At 38.9% G+C, this 18,822-nt stretch overlaps 1 protein-coding gene across 6 annotated transcripts in view; it reads left to right on the top strand.

The window, feature by feature from the left end:
- The window catches only part of LOC131678772 (zinc finger protein 271-like), a 153,756-nt gene extending 135,924 nt beyond the window's left edge, over positions 1 to 17,832 (top strand). For 4 of the 6 annotated variants that reach the window (XM_058959057.1, XM_058959056.1, XM_058959055.1 and 1 more), the window contains exons 4-10: positions 4,270 to 5,118; positions 5,177 to 5,630; positions 5,699 to 5,791; positions 5,853 to 6,221; positions 6,283 to 6,374; positions 16,561 to 16,971; positions 17,043 to 17,832. In XM_058959057.1, the coding sequence (XP_058815040.1) occupies positions 4,270 to 5,118; positions 5,177 to 5,630; positions 5,699 to 5,791; positions 5,853 to 6,221; positions 6,283 to 6,374; positions 16,561 to 16,971; positions 17,043 to 17,396 (2,622 nt within the window). In that variant the 3' untranslated portion in view covers positions 17,397 to 17,832. Of the gene's footprint in view, positions 1 to 4,269; positions 5,119 to 5,176; positions 5,631 to 5,698; positions 5,792 to 5,852; positions 6,222 to 6,282; positions 6,375 to 16,560; positions 16,972 to 17,023 lie in introns of all 6 variants that reach the window. The other 2 variants (XM_058959058.1, XM_058959059.1) reach the window with 2 other exon arrangements.
- The last annotated feature ends 990 nt before the right edge of the window (positions 17,833 to 18,822 follow it).

Here is an 18,822-nt window from a genome sequence, read left to right as displayed (position 1 = left end):
AGTAGTTTTGGACCATTTTTGACTTGTCCGATTGGGGCTTTTCATGTCTTAGTACATAACCTAGCATTGATAGCAGACAGGTTCAGAATTTTTTTAAATTTTTTTAAATTTCCTTTAATTTTTTTTAATTTCCGATAATGCATTGTCACTATAGATGCGATTATGCAGACGATTTCTTCAAATTAAAGCAAAAAGACCAGCTTTCCGCATATGCTCTTTTTGGCACAAAATAAGACATGATTACTCAAGGGAAAATGTAAGTTGTTATATAAAATCACTGATGATGTGCAATAATTGATGTAAACAGGTGTCGAACTCACACAAAAAACGTGTCTATGGTAGCTAAATTTGCCCAGTAACGCTATCTATGAGCAAACAGCGGATTTAAACTTATACACCTGGTAGGACAGCAAAAGTTCTTTTGAAAAGTTCTCATAAGTCAAGAATATTTCCAATATCGCAATCCCGAAGTGATTTTTTAGAACGAATCGCCAGAACCAAGATACTATATACTAAAAGCTAGATTATTTAAAAACGGGGCACTTTCAAATTCATGTTTTTAACCGACTCTCGAAAAACTTTGTGAAAATAAAATAAAAATAATAATATTTTATTTCACAAAAGTAACTGAACCAATTAATTCATCGTTATTTTGAATAAATTCTCGCAAGCGACGTCCATCAACCGGTGCACAACTTCTCCAGCCACGGTCTTGGCAAGCTATTGGACGGAACTGGGGACAATTTTGTGAACTCAGCTCTTTTTGGGTGAACTGAACCTCATTGTCGACCATCGACGCGAGTCCTCGCTATTATGGCAGCTGCCCTGATCTGGCCACCACGTAACTGGACCATCATAGGACTCGTGATGCTGCCTTTCTTGCCACCAGCACAATTCCCATTTAGAGATTTTTAGATTTTTTTTAGAGAATTTATTCGCATAAACAAACTTTAATCTGCTAGAAATTGCGAGCAGTATCCCTGTAAAATACAGGAATACTGCTTTATTAAATTTATTTTAAATTGCCTTTTGCATAAGATTCATCGTCGATCAAGACATATCCCTCGAGTTTCATCAGCACCTAGCCGTACAGCTAACGGACCCGAGTTCTGACTGTTTACTGTTAGGTTGTTTACTTGCTCGGTGACATTTGTAGCCTTCTCGCAGATGGATTCGTCATACAGTTCAGCGTTCGGCTTTTCCGCCATGATGGCATATATCTTTTATGAATAATCTGGACATCCATTGTTGTAAGTGATTCCTATAGGCATTTCAACTAAGATTGAGCATGAGAAAAAAAAGGCTGTAGTATGATATTGGAGTTCAATCAAGTGACCAACGACTGAGAAACAACGCTTCTCACCACTTGTACTTGGACGCATGCTAGTTGTTCTCTTATTTCATTTTCTGTGGTTTTCCAGTGGAAGCTGCAATGGCCTCAAGGGAAGAGCCCAAATTGCCTTCATTTTACGAGAATCCTCTTTTCGCGGAACGAGGAATTCGGCTAAATCAGTGAAATGCGAAAGATGTCAGTTTAAAGGTGCACCTCGGCCGAATAGACGTCTGTTGACTGTCATTTTATTTGTCTGGCAAGAAGGTACCTAGATCTTCGGGTTTAGGAACAACTCAGGAATCACAAAGCAATATGGGTACATTACTGTACACGATGTTCTTCAATGATGAATAATTTATATGTGGTGTTGGGTTAGATAAAATTGCTCCATGGCATCAAACAGAATTTCTATTTGTGCAATCAGTGAAAGTAGATTGAAAATTCTTTTTGAAAACCAAGGATTAACTCAATTTGATGATTTGTTGAAGAAAAATAAAAAATCATTGCTGCGCTTTTTGTTGCATCATAATGAGAAAAAAAAATTGATATCATATTTGGCAATTGCCGATCGAAATTATAATCGCTAATCGTTTGAGACCGTCGGAAATAATATTTCGTATGACCATACACGAAGCATTGATTGGAAGCGCTATGCGATCAAATTGCAGCCTCCGATCACAACTCATATCGGCCGATTGAAATACTACGTTTAGCGAGTTAGTAGAACTGTAGTTCAGATTCATGGACGTAAAACAATATTTCGGTCTTCAATGCGTATCTCATAATAGAATTGATTGATTTCACCACTAAAAAGCATCTAGGTGGATGAAGTAACCACCGACAAGAAATGGTTGAGTTTGATTTGTTCCAAATCCGACTCGAACCCGAAAACCTTCTAAACCGATCCCGAGATTTTCGGCTAATTTGAATCATGATTTTAAAAATCCGCACCCACAAATCTTTAGATGAACGGAATTTTGTTTTTTGTTCCCGATTGGAATAAGGCCAAATTGTTGATAAGAATGGGAGTCACCAATCAGTTTGATACGCCGTTACACTGCACTCTGTTAATCAAATAAAAATGCTAGTAGGGGAACATGGGGAGACTTGACCAAGCGCGAGATTCAACAATTATTAATAACGTGTTCTATGTGGTTCTTATTTTTTTAAATGATTTTATATTTGTATAGTGAAATGATTTTACGTTCATCGGAATATTGGAATAGTTATTTTTAAAATTAGCACGACATTGAACGTAAGAACTAATGTTGGGGAGATTTTACCAAATGGCAAAAAGCTGAAGAAAGATCCACAATTTCTGATATTCAGGAGTCTCTAGTACCTACTGTGAACGTTAAACACGTCATAAAAAATCCCACCAACACCAGTCGAAATCTTTATAATTCTAGTCAACAAAGTTTCCAGATTTATGGCTGATTTCGTGACATGTGAACATGCATTGTAATCATTACAGTTAATTCCAAAAAGAAAATGCATTAAAAAAATCTAAATTCATGAAATACAACCCTTTTATATATTTTCCTGGTACTAAGGAACTTAAAAATATGGAAAAAATGATTGCAGCATGTTTTATGTCGTCATTTTTTGTTCTGATACTTCAAAATTATTTTGGTGAAGTCTCCCCGATCACAGAAAAACTTTATTAACTTTTGAAAAATTAAATTAAAAATTCTGCTAAAAATCATAAACACGCAAATACCTTTGCACATTACTTTTCAACGAGTTTTGAAGGACTGAAAACTTTTTAAAAATTTACGTAGGTTTAATTGAAAACCAGGTCAAGTCTCCCCATGTTCCCGTACTTTGACTCATTTAGATCGATATCAAAACATGTTACGTACTCCGCTGTCAGTTGTTTCCTCTTGATACCATCAACCGAAACGAATTTAGCACTACTACCTTCTGCTGTCGTAGTCAATACTTTCCTTTTTCATCTTCCACATTTAGTTGTGAATTGGACCGCAACTGCGACCGAGCGACCAACAGTCGGACATCATCTCTTGCACACAGGCATTGCTAATTGAGCGAAGGCACGCGCGTTTGGCTTACCTGTTGCTTACTTCGAAGCTTCTGCTATTAATGTTCGCGTTTCTAAGGAGCATTTGGTTTAAACTAGGTTTTGGAAATTTCTCTAAAAACAAATCTTTGATTACGATCTAATACAGGAACAAATCTTGGGAATTGTTTTTTGGCACTACTATACCACGGTGCAGTCGATGCTACACTCATTCAAACTTTGGTGTAATCTGTATATCTCTTGTAGAACCAGATACCTTTTCCTGAATTTTTATTCACTTCCTAAGCAAATGTTTATATGGGTTTAACATTATCTTCACAGTAGTAGGATAAGCTTGCATTTTTTGCGAAATACTTTTGTCGTTTTTAATTCAAATTTAATTGAAATTCATTGTAAGTGGAAATGAAGCACATCAGTGGTCTGCTCGAAAATGCCCCGACTTTTTCAATGGAAAGCGACATCATTGAGTACTATACGTGCATTAGAAATCTACGCTAGAAGCAGTTCAATCAGTCAACCCATAACCCCGCAACATGCATTAAAACGAAGTTTCTCCAACCCTTTGCACTCCACGCTTGTGCTCCAATTGTACAGTCATAAAGTCACACATTTCGGCTGTTATACCCGTAACTGATGCTTCTCGTTAGTACTTTTTCACACCCTTCCCCCATTCCCCAAGGTATTTGTTCGTTGAGTAAACTCTTTTCACTTTTTTCCCGACAATTCTCTTTCACTTGGCTCAATGAAAATGACCATCAGTGGATTCAACAGGCCGACAAAAAAAAAACGCACAGAAAAAAACGAGTGTCGACATCTACCGCGGCCGGACAGATTGAAGCAAATTAAATTAAAAATGTTTTTATCGCGTTTTTTCCTCTTCTTCTTTTTCTTCCAACAGAAACCCGCCGATGGAGTCAACCGGTTTCATCAGCAACAACAGCAGCAAACGGCAACGATGACCAACGATTATGTAAAACAGGCGGTAGTACCCCAGGTGGCAACGATGGCGCCAGATCCACCGAAAGTTGTCCCACCGCCGCAATCCTGTAAATGTGAGTTCTGCGAGTACCTCCAGGCAAATCGAATCAGTTTAAGTGGTTCCGGTGGAGCTGGACCAGCGGTAGGAGGTGACCACGTGTTCCAGTGTGAGTTCTGCGGAGAAGGATTCGCCAGCCAGAGTAGCTTTAATCGGCATCGCTGCGGGAGTACTGACATTCAGGTGTACCGTTGCGAGTCTTGTAGGAAGGAATATGGGACATCCCGAACCGAGTCTAGTATTAATGGGTTGGAGGGAAGGGGAAAATGTGATATCTGCAATAGAAACTATGTGCAATCAACGACGGGAGAGATAGGAGTAACAGCGACGCTTTATGGGCAGGTTGGACGCCCTGCCCTGGCGGAGGCCAGCAGCTACAGTAACAAAGCCCCCGCCACAGACAGTCCGATGGAACAGGACCTCAGCAGCATTGAACCGTTTGGATCGGATAGTGAATGTATCAGTGACTTATTGACGGATGGAGCTAGTTCCACGGCGGCCGTGGTCGAACTTCAACAGACGAATCTTCCTGGGAAAACCTATTTCGTCTTGGGGAATGTAGAACTGCAGCAAATGACCAACGCCGGAGGTTCCTACATCCAGAATGCCAAAATCAGCAGCGAATCAAGTGTTACCAGCTTGCATCAGTACGATCAGTACGAAGATGAAGACTACTCGTCCATGTCCGAAGATGAAGCTATTGTTCCAATAGTAAATATGTCGTGGCGGCGACTGAACGCTTATACTAATTTGTAACTTTCAATTGCAGGAACCCTATGCCAAATCGCCCAATCAGGAGCAAGCCAAAACCGAGTTGCCAATACAGGAGACGATCATAGACACCAGCAGTAACGTAAGCCTCCCGTTCAGTACTTCCAGCTTAACCGCGGGCATTATGGAGGAAGAGGGAAAGTGTGACTCGTCTAGCATAAGTACCGATTTGGGTCAGCCGGATCGACCTTTCAAGTGTCACATCTGTGATCGATCCTATCGGAACCATAAAAACCTGAAAGCGCACATAAAGGGAGCTCACGAAGGCGTTCGAGCGAATCAGTGCGAAATTTGCGGGAAGAATTTTTCCGGAAGTAGTTACCTAGTAATTCATCGGCGAAGGCACACGGGCGAGCGACCGTTCAAATGTAACACCTGTGGGAAGGCTTTCGTTGATAGTCGAGCCCTCTCGGTGCACACTCGTTTACATACACCCGGCAGTCGGTTGAAATGTAAGTATCTATACTGGCGTCACATTGGAAATAGATCAGTTTTTTTTCATAACACATCTTCCATTTAGGCATGAAGTGTGAAAAGACTTTCTCCAGCGCTTCCGCACTGACCGTGCATAACCGATTGCACACCGGAATCCATCCGTACAAGTGTGAAATATGTAAGCTGGTGTCGAAATAACATGTGCGATCTGTTGAAACCAATGCATTTTTTTACTTTAGGCGAAAAGACTTTCCCACAGTACAACAACTTGAAGCATCATATGAAAAAACACGAGGCAGCCACGGAGCAACGGCAGGTATCTTCGCTGGAGGCGAGTTCGAGTCCTTGTTCTAGCAATAGCAGCAGCAGCATTTGCAGCATCAGTAGTACTAGCAGTAGTAGTAATAGTAGTAGTAGTAGTGGCATCAGTAGCTCAGGCTCATCGCTGGAGTACAAATGTAACGTTTGCAGCAAACCGTTTGGAACTTCGGAAGAACTGCAGACGCACTTGAATCAGCACTGTAAGGATCGACCAAATCAGTGCGAGTTCTGCTCCAAGGTGTTTCCTCGTTCTTCTCATTTGATCATCCATCGAAGAAGGCATACAGGTACGATCACAGCCGGTATGATTTGCGACGGGATGGTACTAATTTCCAATGTTAATTTTAGGTGAACGGCCTTTCAAATGTAAATACTGCGAAAAGGCGTTTGTGGATTCTCGAGCTCTTTCTGTCCATACCAGGCTTCACACCGGCGAGAGGGTATGTAATGTTTATTAATTCACTCTGCTCGAGATCGCAGTTACGACCGATCGCAACCATAATGGCAATGAATAATCATCCTCAATCAGAGTACGACAAACAAAATTATTACTGGATAGCACTTTGAAGGCGATAACATTTTGACTTTTTCGTCAAAGCCTTGTGTCGTGACCGACAGATCTCAGCTCTGATTACAGTAAAATTACTTCCCTGCACACAGATTTTGTTCCAGCTGGAGAGATTGCAAATTTTACCAAAGTATTTGTACGATCTGAGCTACTATCGTTGATGGTTGACTGAATTAGGTTAACAAGTCAAATTTCATTATCATTTTCGTAAATCTTAGAATCTCAGATACTATATTCCAATCAAATTTTCGCAGAGAATCGGGCTTCACATTTTAGTGAAATATTTTGTTGTTCGAAAATCTTTTCCTTTCGGAACCAGTGGCGTAATCAGAAATTTTGTTTGAAACGGGGAGATTATTAGTGATATTCGTCGTATTTCTCAAGAAATGCTCAAAAATATTAAATACACCCAAAATCCTAAGGGTTTGTTTCTATTACTTTTGGGTAAGATTCTATTGTCTTTTCGGTAACAGACCACGAAATTTCGCATTGCGATATTAAACTCATATTTCCGCAAAGGTAGTAAACGGTGGAACGACGTCCTTGTATCATAAAGACATTGTTTTCAACATTAAGCCAGAGCTCAACGCTTTAAGACATTATTTTTCGATTGCGCTTAAATTTTGCATGGAGAATATTTTTTGAGGTGCAATACTTTTGAGGTTTTTCCGGTTTGAAAATTCAGGATGACCATAAATATTGGCACTCTACTGTATATCAAGTATACTAGGGAGATAAGGAACTTTGGTTTGTGGATTGTTGATTAGGGTGCAAATCATTAGATTTGGATTCGATATTTCGGTTATATACTAGACAGCATCCACCCATTTTTTGCACTAGCAAGTGCACTAAAGATATTTTTGATCTATTGCTAATTGAGGTTTTCACAAATTCTTCGTTCCAATTTTTAAGAAAATAAAGTGTATCCAGTCATATATCGAATGAAGACAGATGACCACATTACTCCTTTATTCTGACTTGTCTTTCAAATTATATGCACCATCATTTCTAGCTCTTCCTTTATATTCTACAGTTTTCTTTTTGCGTTTGGCTCTAGGCCCATCCATAAATAAATGGAATGACCAAAATGATCTTAAAATGGATGTCGAACACGATTCGTCATCAAAGATTCTGAGTTTCCATGTAAAATTAAACACATTGAACTGGGTTCGACCGTATCCGACCTTCTTTCGGATCAAAAAAGTCCACTAAGTATTCTAATATTCCGCATGACGCAGAAATATTCATATCTCGAAAGTCTGCTTAGATAAGCTCTGAATTGTGATATTTTGTTTAAAGTAAACAAATGACGTTACTGGCAACAAGGCTTTTATGAGAAACTATCGCGTTTACATACCCGCTTACAAAGTTGAGATCGATGGTGTAGTTATCGATTCGAACTTGGTATGCGTGGATCTACTGAAGGACTGTTTCAAAGACCCCCTGCTCCAGTCAGTGAAGATTTTGAATGACAATCGCACCGGACGGAACAAAATGGTGTGTTCCTTCATACTAGTGTCGAGTGACTACTTTGCGTCTTCTTCGACGAGGATCGTCTGCATGATCGGTTGTTTGTGCCACGCGTCATGCATGCAGTATTGCACTAATTACAAGCAAATGGGTCTTTGTAGCAATATTTTTTTTCTTGAGAGGCCGTAAATATACCAGCAAGAGCAAGCTCTGCCACAAATCCGAAGCAAACAGCACCTGGTCTTAAACCTATTGAGAAGTAACAAGGAATACCAAAAATTTCATGTGATATTTCAACCAGAGATTGCAGTATCGGTTGAACCTAGGTTGGGAACAAGCAACTTTGTGATATTGCAGAACTCCTCCAGGCATCGAAGAGACTTCAATTTTCACAGTACGGAATGATGCCACATTTCCATTCCCCTTATTTCTATGAAGCTGAGAAAACGAGCGGAAAAAATTTGCAATAATTTTCGCTTTTTGGTTGAAATTTGAAGTCTTTGTCTTGTTCGTTGTTTATTATGGACTAACAGGGCCGTAGCGTAATCTTCTTGCACCTTTGGTAGAGTCTCAGTTATGGGCCTTTTTGATATCTACTTTGGTTTTCTTTTTCAGTTCGACTTTCGAACAATAATTTTGTGTGTACCTGGGAATGATACTCCTATCCTGACTTTTTGTATGACCTCGCTTATTTTATGAAGCAGATCAAGATTTTACGCCTCCCTACGGTTGGCGGGGGCCAACCTAGCCAACCGCACGCTACGGCTCTGATCACACAACCAATCACTTTTTGAGTATATCTCAACCTCGGCTCTGTTCGTATGTAGGATAATTCGGTCGATTTCTATTATAGTTTTAGCATAATGTCAAACCAACCGAAATTCTGGCAGATCTCTGTCCAAATTAAGGCAGAAATCTGCCCCAATATTTGCAGAAACCTGCCGGATTCACTAATATTTTTACTGGGTAGGTTGAATAGTGAAATAAAAATTATATGCAGTTTCCGGATCTGGCACAGTTCCCGATCCGGACCAGTTCTCGGTTCCGGACCAGTTCCCGGAGCCGGACCAGCACCGGGATCGGGACCAGGTCCCGGATCTGGACCAGTAACCGGATCCGGACCAGTCCCTGGATCCAGCCCAACCCCTTTTCCCCTTACCAAGTCCAGACTTGGTGCTTAGACCCAGACAAGTGCCTGGATCCGGTCCCTCTGTTCGGATGCGTGGATCCTAACCGTAGGTCTTGCTTCCCGTACATGACGGTAAGGACTGTGCATGATTTGTGTTGACGTCCGTGCTAGAAAAGAAATTTCAATTTAACACCGACCGAAATACTGCACCACTATTCCAAGTCGGTTTTTTTCTGTCTGTGCCGAGTGTGAGCCGATTTTCAAATACGGAATGCGTCGTGTACAGAAAACCCAAACTCGTCTTTATTCACATTGTGTTTGCTTCGCTTGATGCACAATACAATGATAAATGAATGACACACTTCAAGACAATCAGACGCGTTAAGGTTGAACAGAGATTCCTTACACGACGAGAATTGGTATGTGTGAAACCAATAGTCTGCTGTACTAATACTAATTCAATCTTATATTCAGACGAAGTAGTATTGTTATCGTTTGGAATCAATTTTAACTTTTTTTTAATTAAACAAAATATTTTTTTAATATATAATTGTTCTAATGTTCAATTTGGAATAAGGTGATGCGCATATTGTCGCATTTTTATGAAGGGTTGCGAATCATTTCGTTGATTCGTCGGAATGTGATTTATGTGTTTGAGCGAAACCAAAAATGAGCGCTTCAATTTCCACCCGACAATTTGGTCATTAAATGGAGAATAAAATTCTTCGTTTATTACCTAAATCGCGAGAGGTCGATTAGCCACATAGGTTAGTATCTGACAGTTAATCCACCAAAAGGATAGGGGCAAGGTGATTGAATGGAAGGTAAGGTCGTAATTAATTAAAGTTTTTAAAATAAAAAAACAGTACTTGGCTTATTGACCCATTTTAAACTAATGACAGCTACAAAAATTGCAGTAACTGTTGGTTGAAACATGGATAAGTTGATAAAAGAAAACCCCATTATTTTCACGAGATATGATGCTCGCTGCAAGAGATGAAAAACTATGTTTTTTAACGAAAGTCATAGCCCCGTTTGTGAAAACATTTCATTAAAAATGTTTATTGAAACTTCACAACCCAGTTATGACAAATTTGCTTAATGAAATTGTAGTGTCTTGGTTAGAGAAAACGATGAACATGCTCTCGATCCTCAACAGATATAATTTCTTACAAACAGTAATTTAGTAAATCATGGATTTGGAGTGAACCTCAATTGATCGTTGTTAAATCAAACCGGACTAAGTGACATTTAATTGATTTTGAGAAAAACATGTTTAAAATTTGAATCGCAGCATACTTTACGTTAGAATTCGAAATATAGTTTTGCCATACTTCCTTCTTACTATAACATATTTAAAATCTGACAAAAGTAGAACGTATCTGAAGAAATTCATTACCCAGTGCTATCATTATCTCACTTTTCAAGATTTTGCGACTTAGTCTGGTCTGACTTAACATCGACCAATTAAGATAGTAAGGATTCAGCGTACGATTCAGGGTAAACAATCGGATCTACAACAACCTCATTTAATCAACCTAGTGGTGAAATAACCATTCTATATGAGAAAGGCATAAAGGTATGAAAAATCAAAGCTATTCCGGTTTAAGATGGTTAATTATGGCTGAAATTATACCTTAATAGCCATAAAATTCTGAACATATTTGGATGAACTATAACGTTCCGTCACTGCTTTGGCCTTGTTTTCAACGTCAATAAAAGTAAGAGTAGAATTTAAATAAATCTATAACTAACCTTCACACTGTGTATCCATTAGCATGTCACAAGAAAAATCTGTTTCTTCCAAAAGCACGGTCATACCTCTCAGATGCGAAGTAGTTGATGGGTCAAATGTTTGCCATACATCCTCTTCAAAACTAATTTCCGTATCAATTCACTTTTTGCAATAAGTCATGTACAAATTGAACGAATAGCATTCGAATGAAAGCCTTTGCTTTCGCTGATAACAGTGCTGCCAATATCGCAGTCATTCTTGAATGTGCATATTGTCGGAAGTGAATATTATTAAACTTTGTTCAGAACAAAGGTGTTATATTAAGCATCATCAAAAGTTAGTGATAATAAAAGTCAAAACTTGCTTTGCTTTGAAATTTTACACCGCATACACCAGTTTTTAAAATTGGTGCGATAATATAACGAAAAAGCATTCTGGTAGTTTTGCACCAAGCTTGGCTTGTGCTAGTGTGTGCGCCTCTCTGTGAAAAGGCTTCCAAATCTTGATAAAGATAAACAAAAAGCAGTTTACTTTTTTCTCGCGCATATTTGTTGCGTATTTTATTTTATAAAAGTAGTATATCATATTGTGGTAGTGATTTGTTTTTCCTGCTATATTTTGCGGTTCAAGGCTGTGCTAAAATTGAAAGGATTTTTCGCACGCCAACCGTCGCAGCATCTTTATAAGTGTTAGTGAATGAGAAAAAAAATGTGCTAGGATTTGAAAAGCAGTTTTTGTGAAGAATCTTTGTAATAGAAAGGAATTTATTTGGTAATTAGAAACATCCAATATCCAGAAATAGAGTGAATTAGTTTTTGTAATCCAACTGTGAGTGCAGTGCGAGCAATCAGTCATAATGTATCAAAGGTAAGATTCACTAACACTACTAAATAAAACGCCATTTTGTTGGAAACTCTGTCCAACCTTAATGTTTATTGAATAAGAATTGATGAAACAAGAGTGCGACGCAGAGAAGATTTGAATGTATTGGTATTGCCGTTTGGCAAATTTTTTGTTGCGACCGTTTTAATATTAAACGTCTTGCTATTAGAGCATTTTTTTCTTATTATCGTAAAAGTATTACGGCCGAGTTTTGGGTGTAGCCGAAGAGTAAATCCAGAATTCTTTTGATATTGCAGTGTTATTACAGTAAATAATAGTTTAGTGTTCCGCTTGTTAATACTGTAACCAATCAGCATTCTACGGAAAATTCTACGCTAAGATCCACAACGAAACCTCAGAATAATTTGTTGTACGACCAGTAACATTTGCTAAACCATTATAAACGAGCTTGTGCGACAACCCCTGGCTGCTACGCCGTTATCGATCTGGACTAGCTGAAGTTTCTCAGGGAATCCGTAGATAATTATGCTTGGAAGTAGCGAAACATCTTTCAATGTGCAGCTGCAGGTAATCCTAAAGTATTTATTGATCAATACCGGTGCCGGCCAGACCCGAGCGTAGATCGCGGAAGGAAAGGAATTTTAGTTCAATACTTGCTTCTGCTAGAGGTCGTATATGCTACTGCGCACTCCGAAAGTAACACGGGAGGAGGATATTTGTTAGTAAGTATAGAAGTTGGATTCTACTTCTAGAGAGGTGACTCCACTGTCTGGACTAGATATCGATCCATCAACTCATGAACCAGGGACCAACGACTTTAAACAGCCTCGGTTGGGATTGAACACAGACCAATTGGAATGAGTGGCGGTCACGCTTACCACTAAACTACCGGCGCCACCATTATAAACACTAAATTAATTAAAAAACTAAATTCACCACCAAGAAGCAAACATTCAACAAAGAAGAATGAATACCTCTAAGACATCAGCAGTGAAGAAACTATGGACGAAAGTGACAATCAAGAAATCGGACCGAATGACCACTATTCGTTATCAGATGATACTGAAAACAATTCAGCACCGCAGTAAAGATAACAGGCTAATTTTCACTGAATCCTCTAACCTTATTGATGCCTTTAGCTGTAAAAACGGGTGAGAATGTTAAAAACAAAAAAAAATCAACGAATTCAGTATTTTTTTTATCAAAAACATAATGTTTATTCTTCAAAAAACGTCAATGAATATTGGAGAAGAGGCCCTGGTCAGCCGTACGACTCAACTTAGTCGCAAAGCTCTCACAAGAGCGCTGGATGGCACTGACGTCCATTTTCCGGAAACAATTCCGGAATCTGATGGTCAACTGCTTCGTATCCTTGGACCGCCAATTAGTTTTGTACACTAGGGCACTGAGGGAGCCGAAAAAATCCACAATGGGACGGCACTGGGGCAAGTTGGTCGGGTTCCTCTATTTCGGCACGTACGGTATCTTTTTCTGCTCCAGCGTCTTCTTGGCGTAATGGGAAGACGCCTTGTCCGGCCAGAAGATGTATTTCCCATCCGTATGATGCTCCTTTAAGAACGGCAGAATAATTTTCTCAAGACACTGCTCCTGATACAATTGTTGATTGATGGCCAGACCGCTCGGCTTGAACCACGGCTTTGAAATCCCTCTATCCGATATGGCGATGTACAGCAAAACTTTTTTTTTAAATTTATGATTAAACTTATATTTTATTTCGGGGAGTGTTGCCGATTTGTCGCTGGAATAGTAGCTATCATTTCCTGGAATGTGGGTCTTCGAGAGCGGAAAGTAACTTTCGTCGGCCAGCTCGAACGATGTCCCGCGGAAGTTTTTCGTCATCCACCGGCACTGCGATTTTATGATCGCTATCTGCTCGTCCCTGTACTCGGGGAACCTAGTCTTATACCGACAGATGATGTCTTCCATCTTGAGAGTTGGCGAATCAAGTTATGGGTGATATTTTTGGCCGGCGTCACGCAAACTCGTTCCGTCCTTGTTGTCGAAAAGCTTTTTTAACGCATCCTTCTTCTTATTCGTCATTATCCTCGCCGGACGGCCGATACTGGCCTTCCGCTCCACGCTCAGAGATGCCAGGATCCGATAAACTGTACTCAAGGGTACTTTATCGTCTCGAAAGTGGTCTACCGTACACTTTTTTTCACGATGACCATGTGTTTCGTAAAACCGTACAACACGCTCGCGGAGTGCTTGCTGTTTCAACGCCATCTTCGATTGAACTGACAGCACCTAAGCGAAAAGACACATGTCACCCATTTTTAGGGAGTCTAGAGAGCAGTTCTCTTGGAGAGAAAAAAAAGCTCTTTATATTAATTACAGAAAGGTATTGAAATAATTCTCATTTTTATTGAACACCCTTTATTCATGCAAAGACTATTGGGACTCATGCTAATTGTTCTCTTACTGCTTTTTATAAGCTGGTCTGGAAAAAAATCAACTCCAACATGAAAGATGAGAGCATCTCGATGGATTAGATTAAATGTTCTCAATTTTTTGGACAAAAATCGCTATCGCATCCAATGTAGTACTAGACACACCTAAAATTGAACTCAAATAGTAATCGAGGGCAAATAAGTACCGTAAACCGGGGTGACATTGATCACTTTTGGAAATAATCATTACATATTTTTCGACGCAGCATATTTTTTTTCAAATTTAACATTTTTAAACCATGTACTGATGTATTGTGAAGAAGATTGGATGGTTTTACCTGAAATTGTTCGCTTATAAGGGGCCGTACACAAATGACGTAGCTTTTTTCTGGCTATTTTCGACCCCTCCCTCCCCCCTCGTAGCATTTGGTCACAAAATTCTAACCTCCCCCTTGTAAATGACGTAGCATATCTCTAACCCCCCCCCCCCCCCCAACGTCACCGGGAGATGAAAAAATTACATGTTTTTCAATTCTTTTAAATATATGTCCTTACAAAATGTTTGACGACTTTTATCAACATTTTCATTATAACAGCAAATTGCCTACAAAAGAAGCCCATTTCATGACAAATATAGTGTGGATAGTTTTGTTTAGAATTTTACATGTCATAAAGCATGAAGAAAAGTTCACAATCCTGCAGCTGCCAACGATTTTAGGAAGCATAAGCTCAACTAAATTACTAATTTTTTTTTTGATTGAATCCGAAAGAAAATTTAATTCAGCTACCAAAATAAGTCAATAGCAATATTAGCTAACTAATGTGGAAATTTAAATCCGCATGAAAAATCTATCCTTTTCTTTGCGAGCCTGCCATTCCGCGAACAGTAAAATTTACAAAATGAAAAACTGCGCGAAAAGCAACTTAGGAATGGAGGAACATTAAATTGTTTTCTCTAATTAATGGGTTTTGATGCCCGCCAAAAAATTTAAACTTAATGCTACGTCGCACAACTTCTGACCCTACCCTCCCCCTCGTCCCACTTCGTCACAAATTTGGTGTACCCCCCCTACCCCCTAAAATGCTACGTCATTTATGCATGACCCCTAACTATTTGTCCAAAAATGATTTCAATTTAAAGTCCGCTTTCGTATTCCGGGGTGACTTTGGTAACCTGCATGTTCACCCACATTAAATTCTTGATGTCAATATTTTTCAATTAAAATGTTTGGTTAGACTAATTCTGAAAAGATATTCAATTATTGAATATTGAAAATGGATGTTAATTGGAATTGTATAAAGTATTTCAATCTACTGTAAAATTCGAAAGACAAGAATTCGTATAATTCGAGCCTAACTAGAATAAAAGAATCTGAAAGTATTTTTACCTGGTACACTTGTTTTATTTCAGTAGTTTATCAATGTACAAAGAGTTTCATCCATTTTAACGCTTTGGAGTATTGAATATAAAAAAATAAGAATAAAAAATAATCTGAAATTAATGCCAACTAGTTTTACAGAAAATTGTTTTTAAGATAAGCGAAGTATTTAAAATAAATTTAGCGCACCCCACTCTAAAGAAAAATTTAAACTCACTTAGAATTTAATACTCTTGTTAAAATCTAAGATTTATTGGTTTTATAAAAAATAGACACTATACGAAGCTTCGTAAAATAAGGTAAAGTAAAATTTCGGATTTTTGTGGTTTTTTACCCAAAAACCGAACAATATACTCAAAAAATATAATAAATCAGTATTTTATAAGTTTTAGAGCAAAACTCATTTCAAATTTTAAGGATTCGGTAGACTATTCAGGCCAAATAAGCAATCTACGAAAAAAGTTTGGAGTGATCAAAGTCACCCCGATGATCAAAGTCACCCCGGTTTACGGTACCCTTAAAGTTTATATGATAATGGTCAATTATCGAAAAACGAATTTTGGCATAAAAATACCAGGAAAAAATTATAGTGCGTTATTCGGTTTGGCTTCACGCAGATCATTCTATTCAGACTTACTAACTCGAACGAATCAAAAACCTCACCACGCAGTATTCATAGTAAAGACTGAACAATAGTGTATGTTATCAACATGGTGTTTGTTTGATCCCTCTTATATACACCTAGATAAGAAATGAGTTTCTAAAATTATACATTGCAAGATCTTCTATCAATCAGTTATATTTCGCCAGGAAGGCGTTCCCCCTTTTCAGGCCGGCTAGAGCCACCTATATTGAATATGGATGTCTGTTCTCTATGAATGAACCCACCAAATGTAGCAGTGCTACATTTGGTTTATTGAAAAATCAGTCTTTAATGAGTAGAGAAAAATTATACCCATTGGCTGTCTCCTGAGGTGATCCCAAGTCTCATCAGGAGTTTCTGTTCTAAATTTGTCCCACATCGAACTAGCGAGCCCATGCATTTATCACATACATAGACTATTTGCTAATATAACACTATTCCTTTCCAGGTTACCTGCGACATCTGTCTTAAAACGTTTGCAAGCAGTTCGGGCTTGATTGTGCACCGCCGCATTCACCTCGGAATCCACCCGTACAAATGTGACTACTGTCCGAAATCTTTCGCTCAATCGACTGCCCTCAAGTACCACCTCAAGAAACATGACACCACAAATCTGCCAACGACTACCGGTGCTGACGAAACAAAAGCTTCAAGCGACCAGCAAAACGAATCCAGCCTGCAATCGGACCAATCGAATCCGGCCACGACAATGACGAGTTCATCACCTTTTCAACAACAACAACAGCAATCAAAAGGTACAACCGGCCACGTAAAGTGCCAAGTTTGTAACAAATTCTTCCGTTCCGCGGAGTATTTAGCCAGGCACCGACGGACTCACTCTGGCGAGAGACCTTTCCAGGTGAGTACCGCACCTGCTTGCCAGTGATTAGCCCCTATAATCATAACAAAAGTAAATTGAAAAAATTTCAGTGCGAGATCTGCGGTAAAAATTTTAGCACCATGAGTTATCTTGTCATTCACCGTCGGCGACACACCTCGGAAAGACCGTACAAATGTCCGAACGCAGACTGCTCGAAAGCTTTCGTGGACAGCCGAGCCCTGCAGGAACACAGCCGATCGGTTCATTCGAAAATTCGCGTTCCCTGCGAAACGTGCTCCAAAACTTATTCGAGCGTTAGCAATCTGATCGTTCACCGGCGCATCCACAGTGGCGTTCATCCGTTCGAGTGTGACATCTGCGGGCGATCATTCGCCCAGAAGAATGCCCTCAAGTACCATTTAAAGCAACATGTCAGCAAACAGGAACCAAAACCAAAAGTGTAAACCCAAATTTACCAAACAACCCTCGGAACCAGACCAGTATTGATCCTAGTATGTATAGTTAAAGTGTAACTGTAGCGATTCCTAGCTTAAAACCAACCCCCAGTGATGAATCTACTTACCAAATAAGAAACTTACCTAAAGGGCAGAGAATGTTGTATGGATGTGAACTATTCTATAAGGTTATTGACAATTTTAGGAATCAAATCGAATTAAGGTAATGTGGCAAGCGTTTGTAAAAAGAATGACAAAAAAACAATATACAAAAGAATCGTTCCTTATTTGAAGACTTTTAAAATAATTTTAGATCTAATTAATGGTAACGGAAGTAAACCTATGATGCGAGAAGTCGTGAACTAAACCAAAGTACGAATAAGTGTAGTAAAAACGAATTTTTTGATTTATTACTATGAAATTATAAAATTATACCAGATCTGAATCTACAATGTGTTTTATTTCCGAAAGAAAATGGTTTTTCGGTTATGTAGAATGGCCAGCTGAAAAAAAAACGGCGAGGGATAAATCAATTATTCCCTACTGCAGTTTTGCCCGTTTAATCTAATAAGTAACAACACAACCTGTTAGCGAATAAAACGAGTGTCTGTACCTACATCTACCACCTGTTTGGTGGGGAGGAAAAAAAATTCAATTGCTGTAAGTACGGTCTGCAAACATACGAAATACCTTTCGGGCAACGTGCATATATCAATCACCAAACGAAACCGAGAACCGTTCAGCTTATATGTATTTCTTTTTTTTCCGACAAGTAAATTGTAGAAATGCTGATCATAATCAGTTTCGTTCTGTCAGTACCGAACGCTAAGATATATTTCATACCGTGGCAGGAGCACACGTGCCCTCCGGTGTTGCAGGGTTTCGATGCTGCATTGTGGCAACACCTTTTTTTCTTGGTAACGCGATTCGTTGGTTAAAATGTGCTAACAAGGTGAAAATCGAATTGTTGATTGAGATATTTATGAGGGACCTTCCTTATTGATGTATTTTAAGCAAGACTAGTCTTAAACCTTGACTTGACCAAAATCTTCGTCGTTTTATGATCAGACATTTCGTGAAGCTTCTCGATATACACGTACTATTTAGCTAACACAAAACAAATCAAAACAAATAGGGGTGAGATTTGTTTTGCACCTTCGTTACTCTGTTTCATGGTTTGAACCGCTGATTCTTCATTTCCAATCCAAAGAAAATTTACACCTATCTGAATTAGATGTTTGAACGAGCCCATGGCCACTAAATTAAGAAATTATTTCATGTAATTATATTCTACAAAACATCAAGTTTCGAATTCAAAGGCAAAAAAATTATGAATGAGTAGTTTCTCAAAATGAATTTTCTCCAAGTGACTATGGTTTAGATTATTACTGCTGACAGATAATAGGGTTGTCTACCCGTCTTCTGGAATCTAATA

This window comes from Topomyia yanbarensis, chromosome 2, assembly GCF_030247195.1.
Source record: "Topomyia yanbarensis strain Yona2022 chromosome 2, ASM3024719v1, whole genome shotgun sequence".
NCBI lineage: Eukaryota > Metazoa > Arthropoda > Insecta > Diptera > Culicidae > Topomyia > Topomyia yanbarensis.
This window is presented reverse-complemented; position numbering and strand designations above follow the sequence as displayed.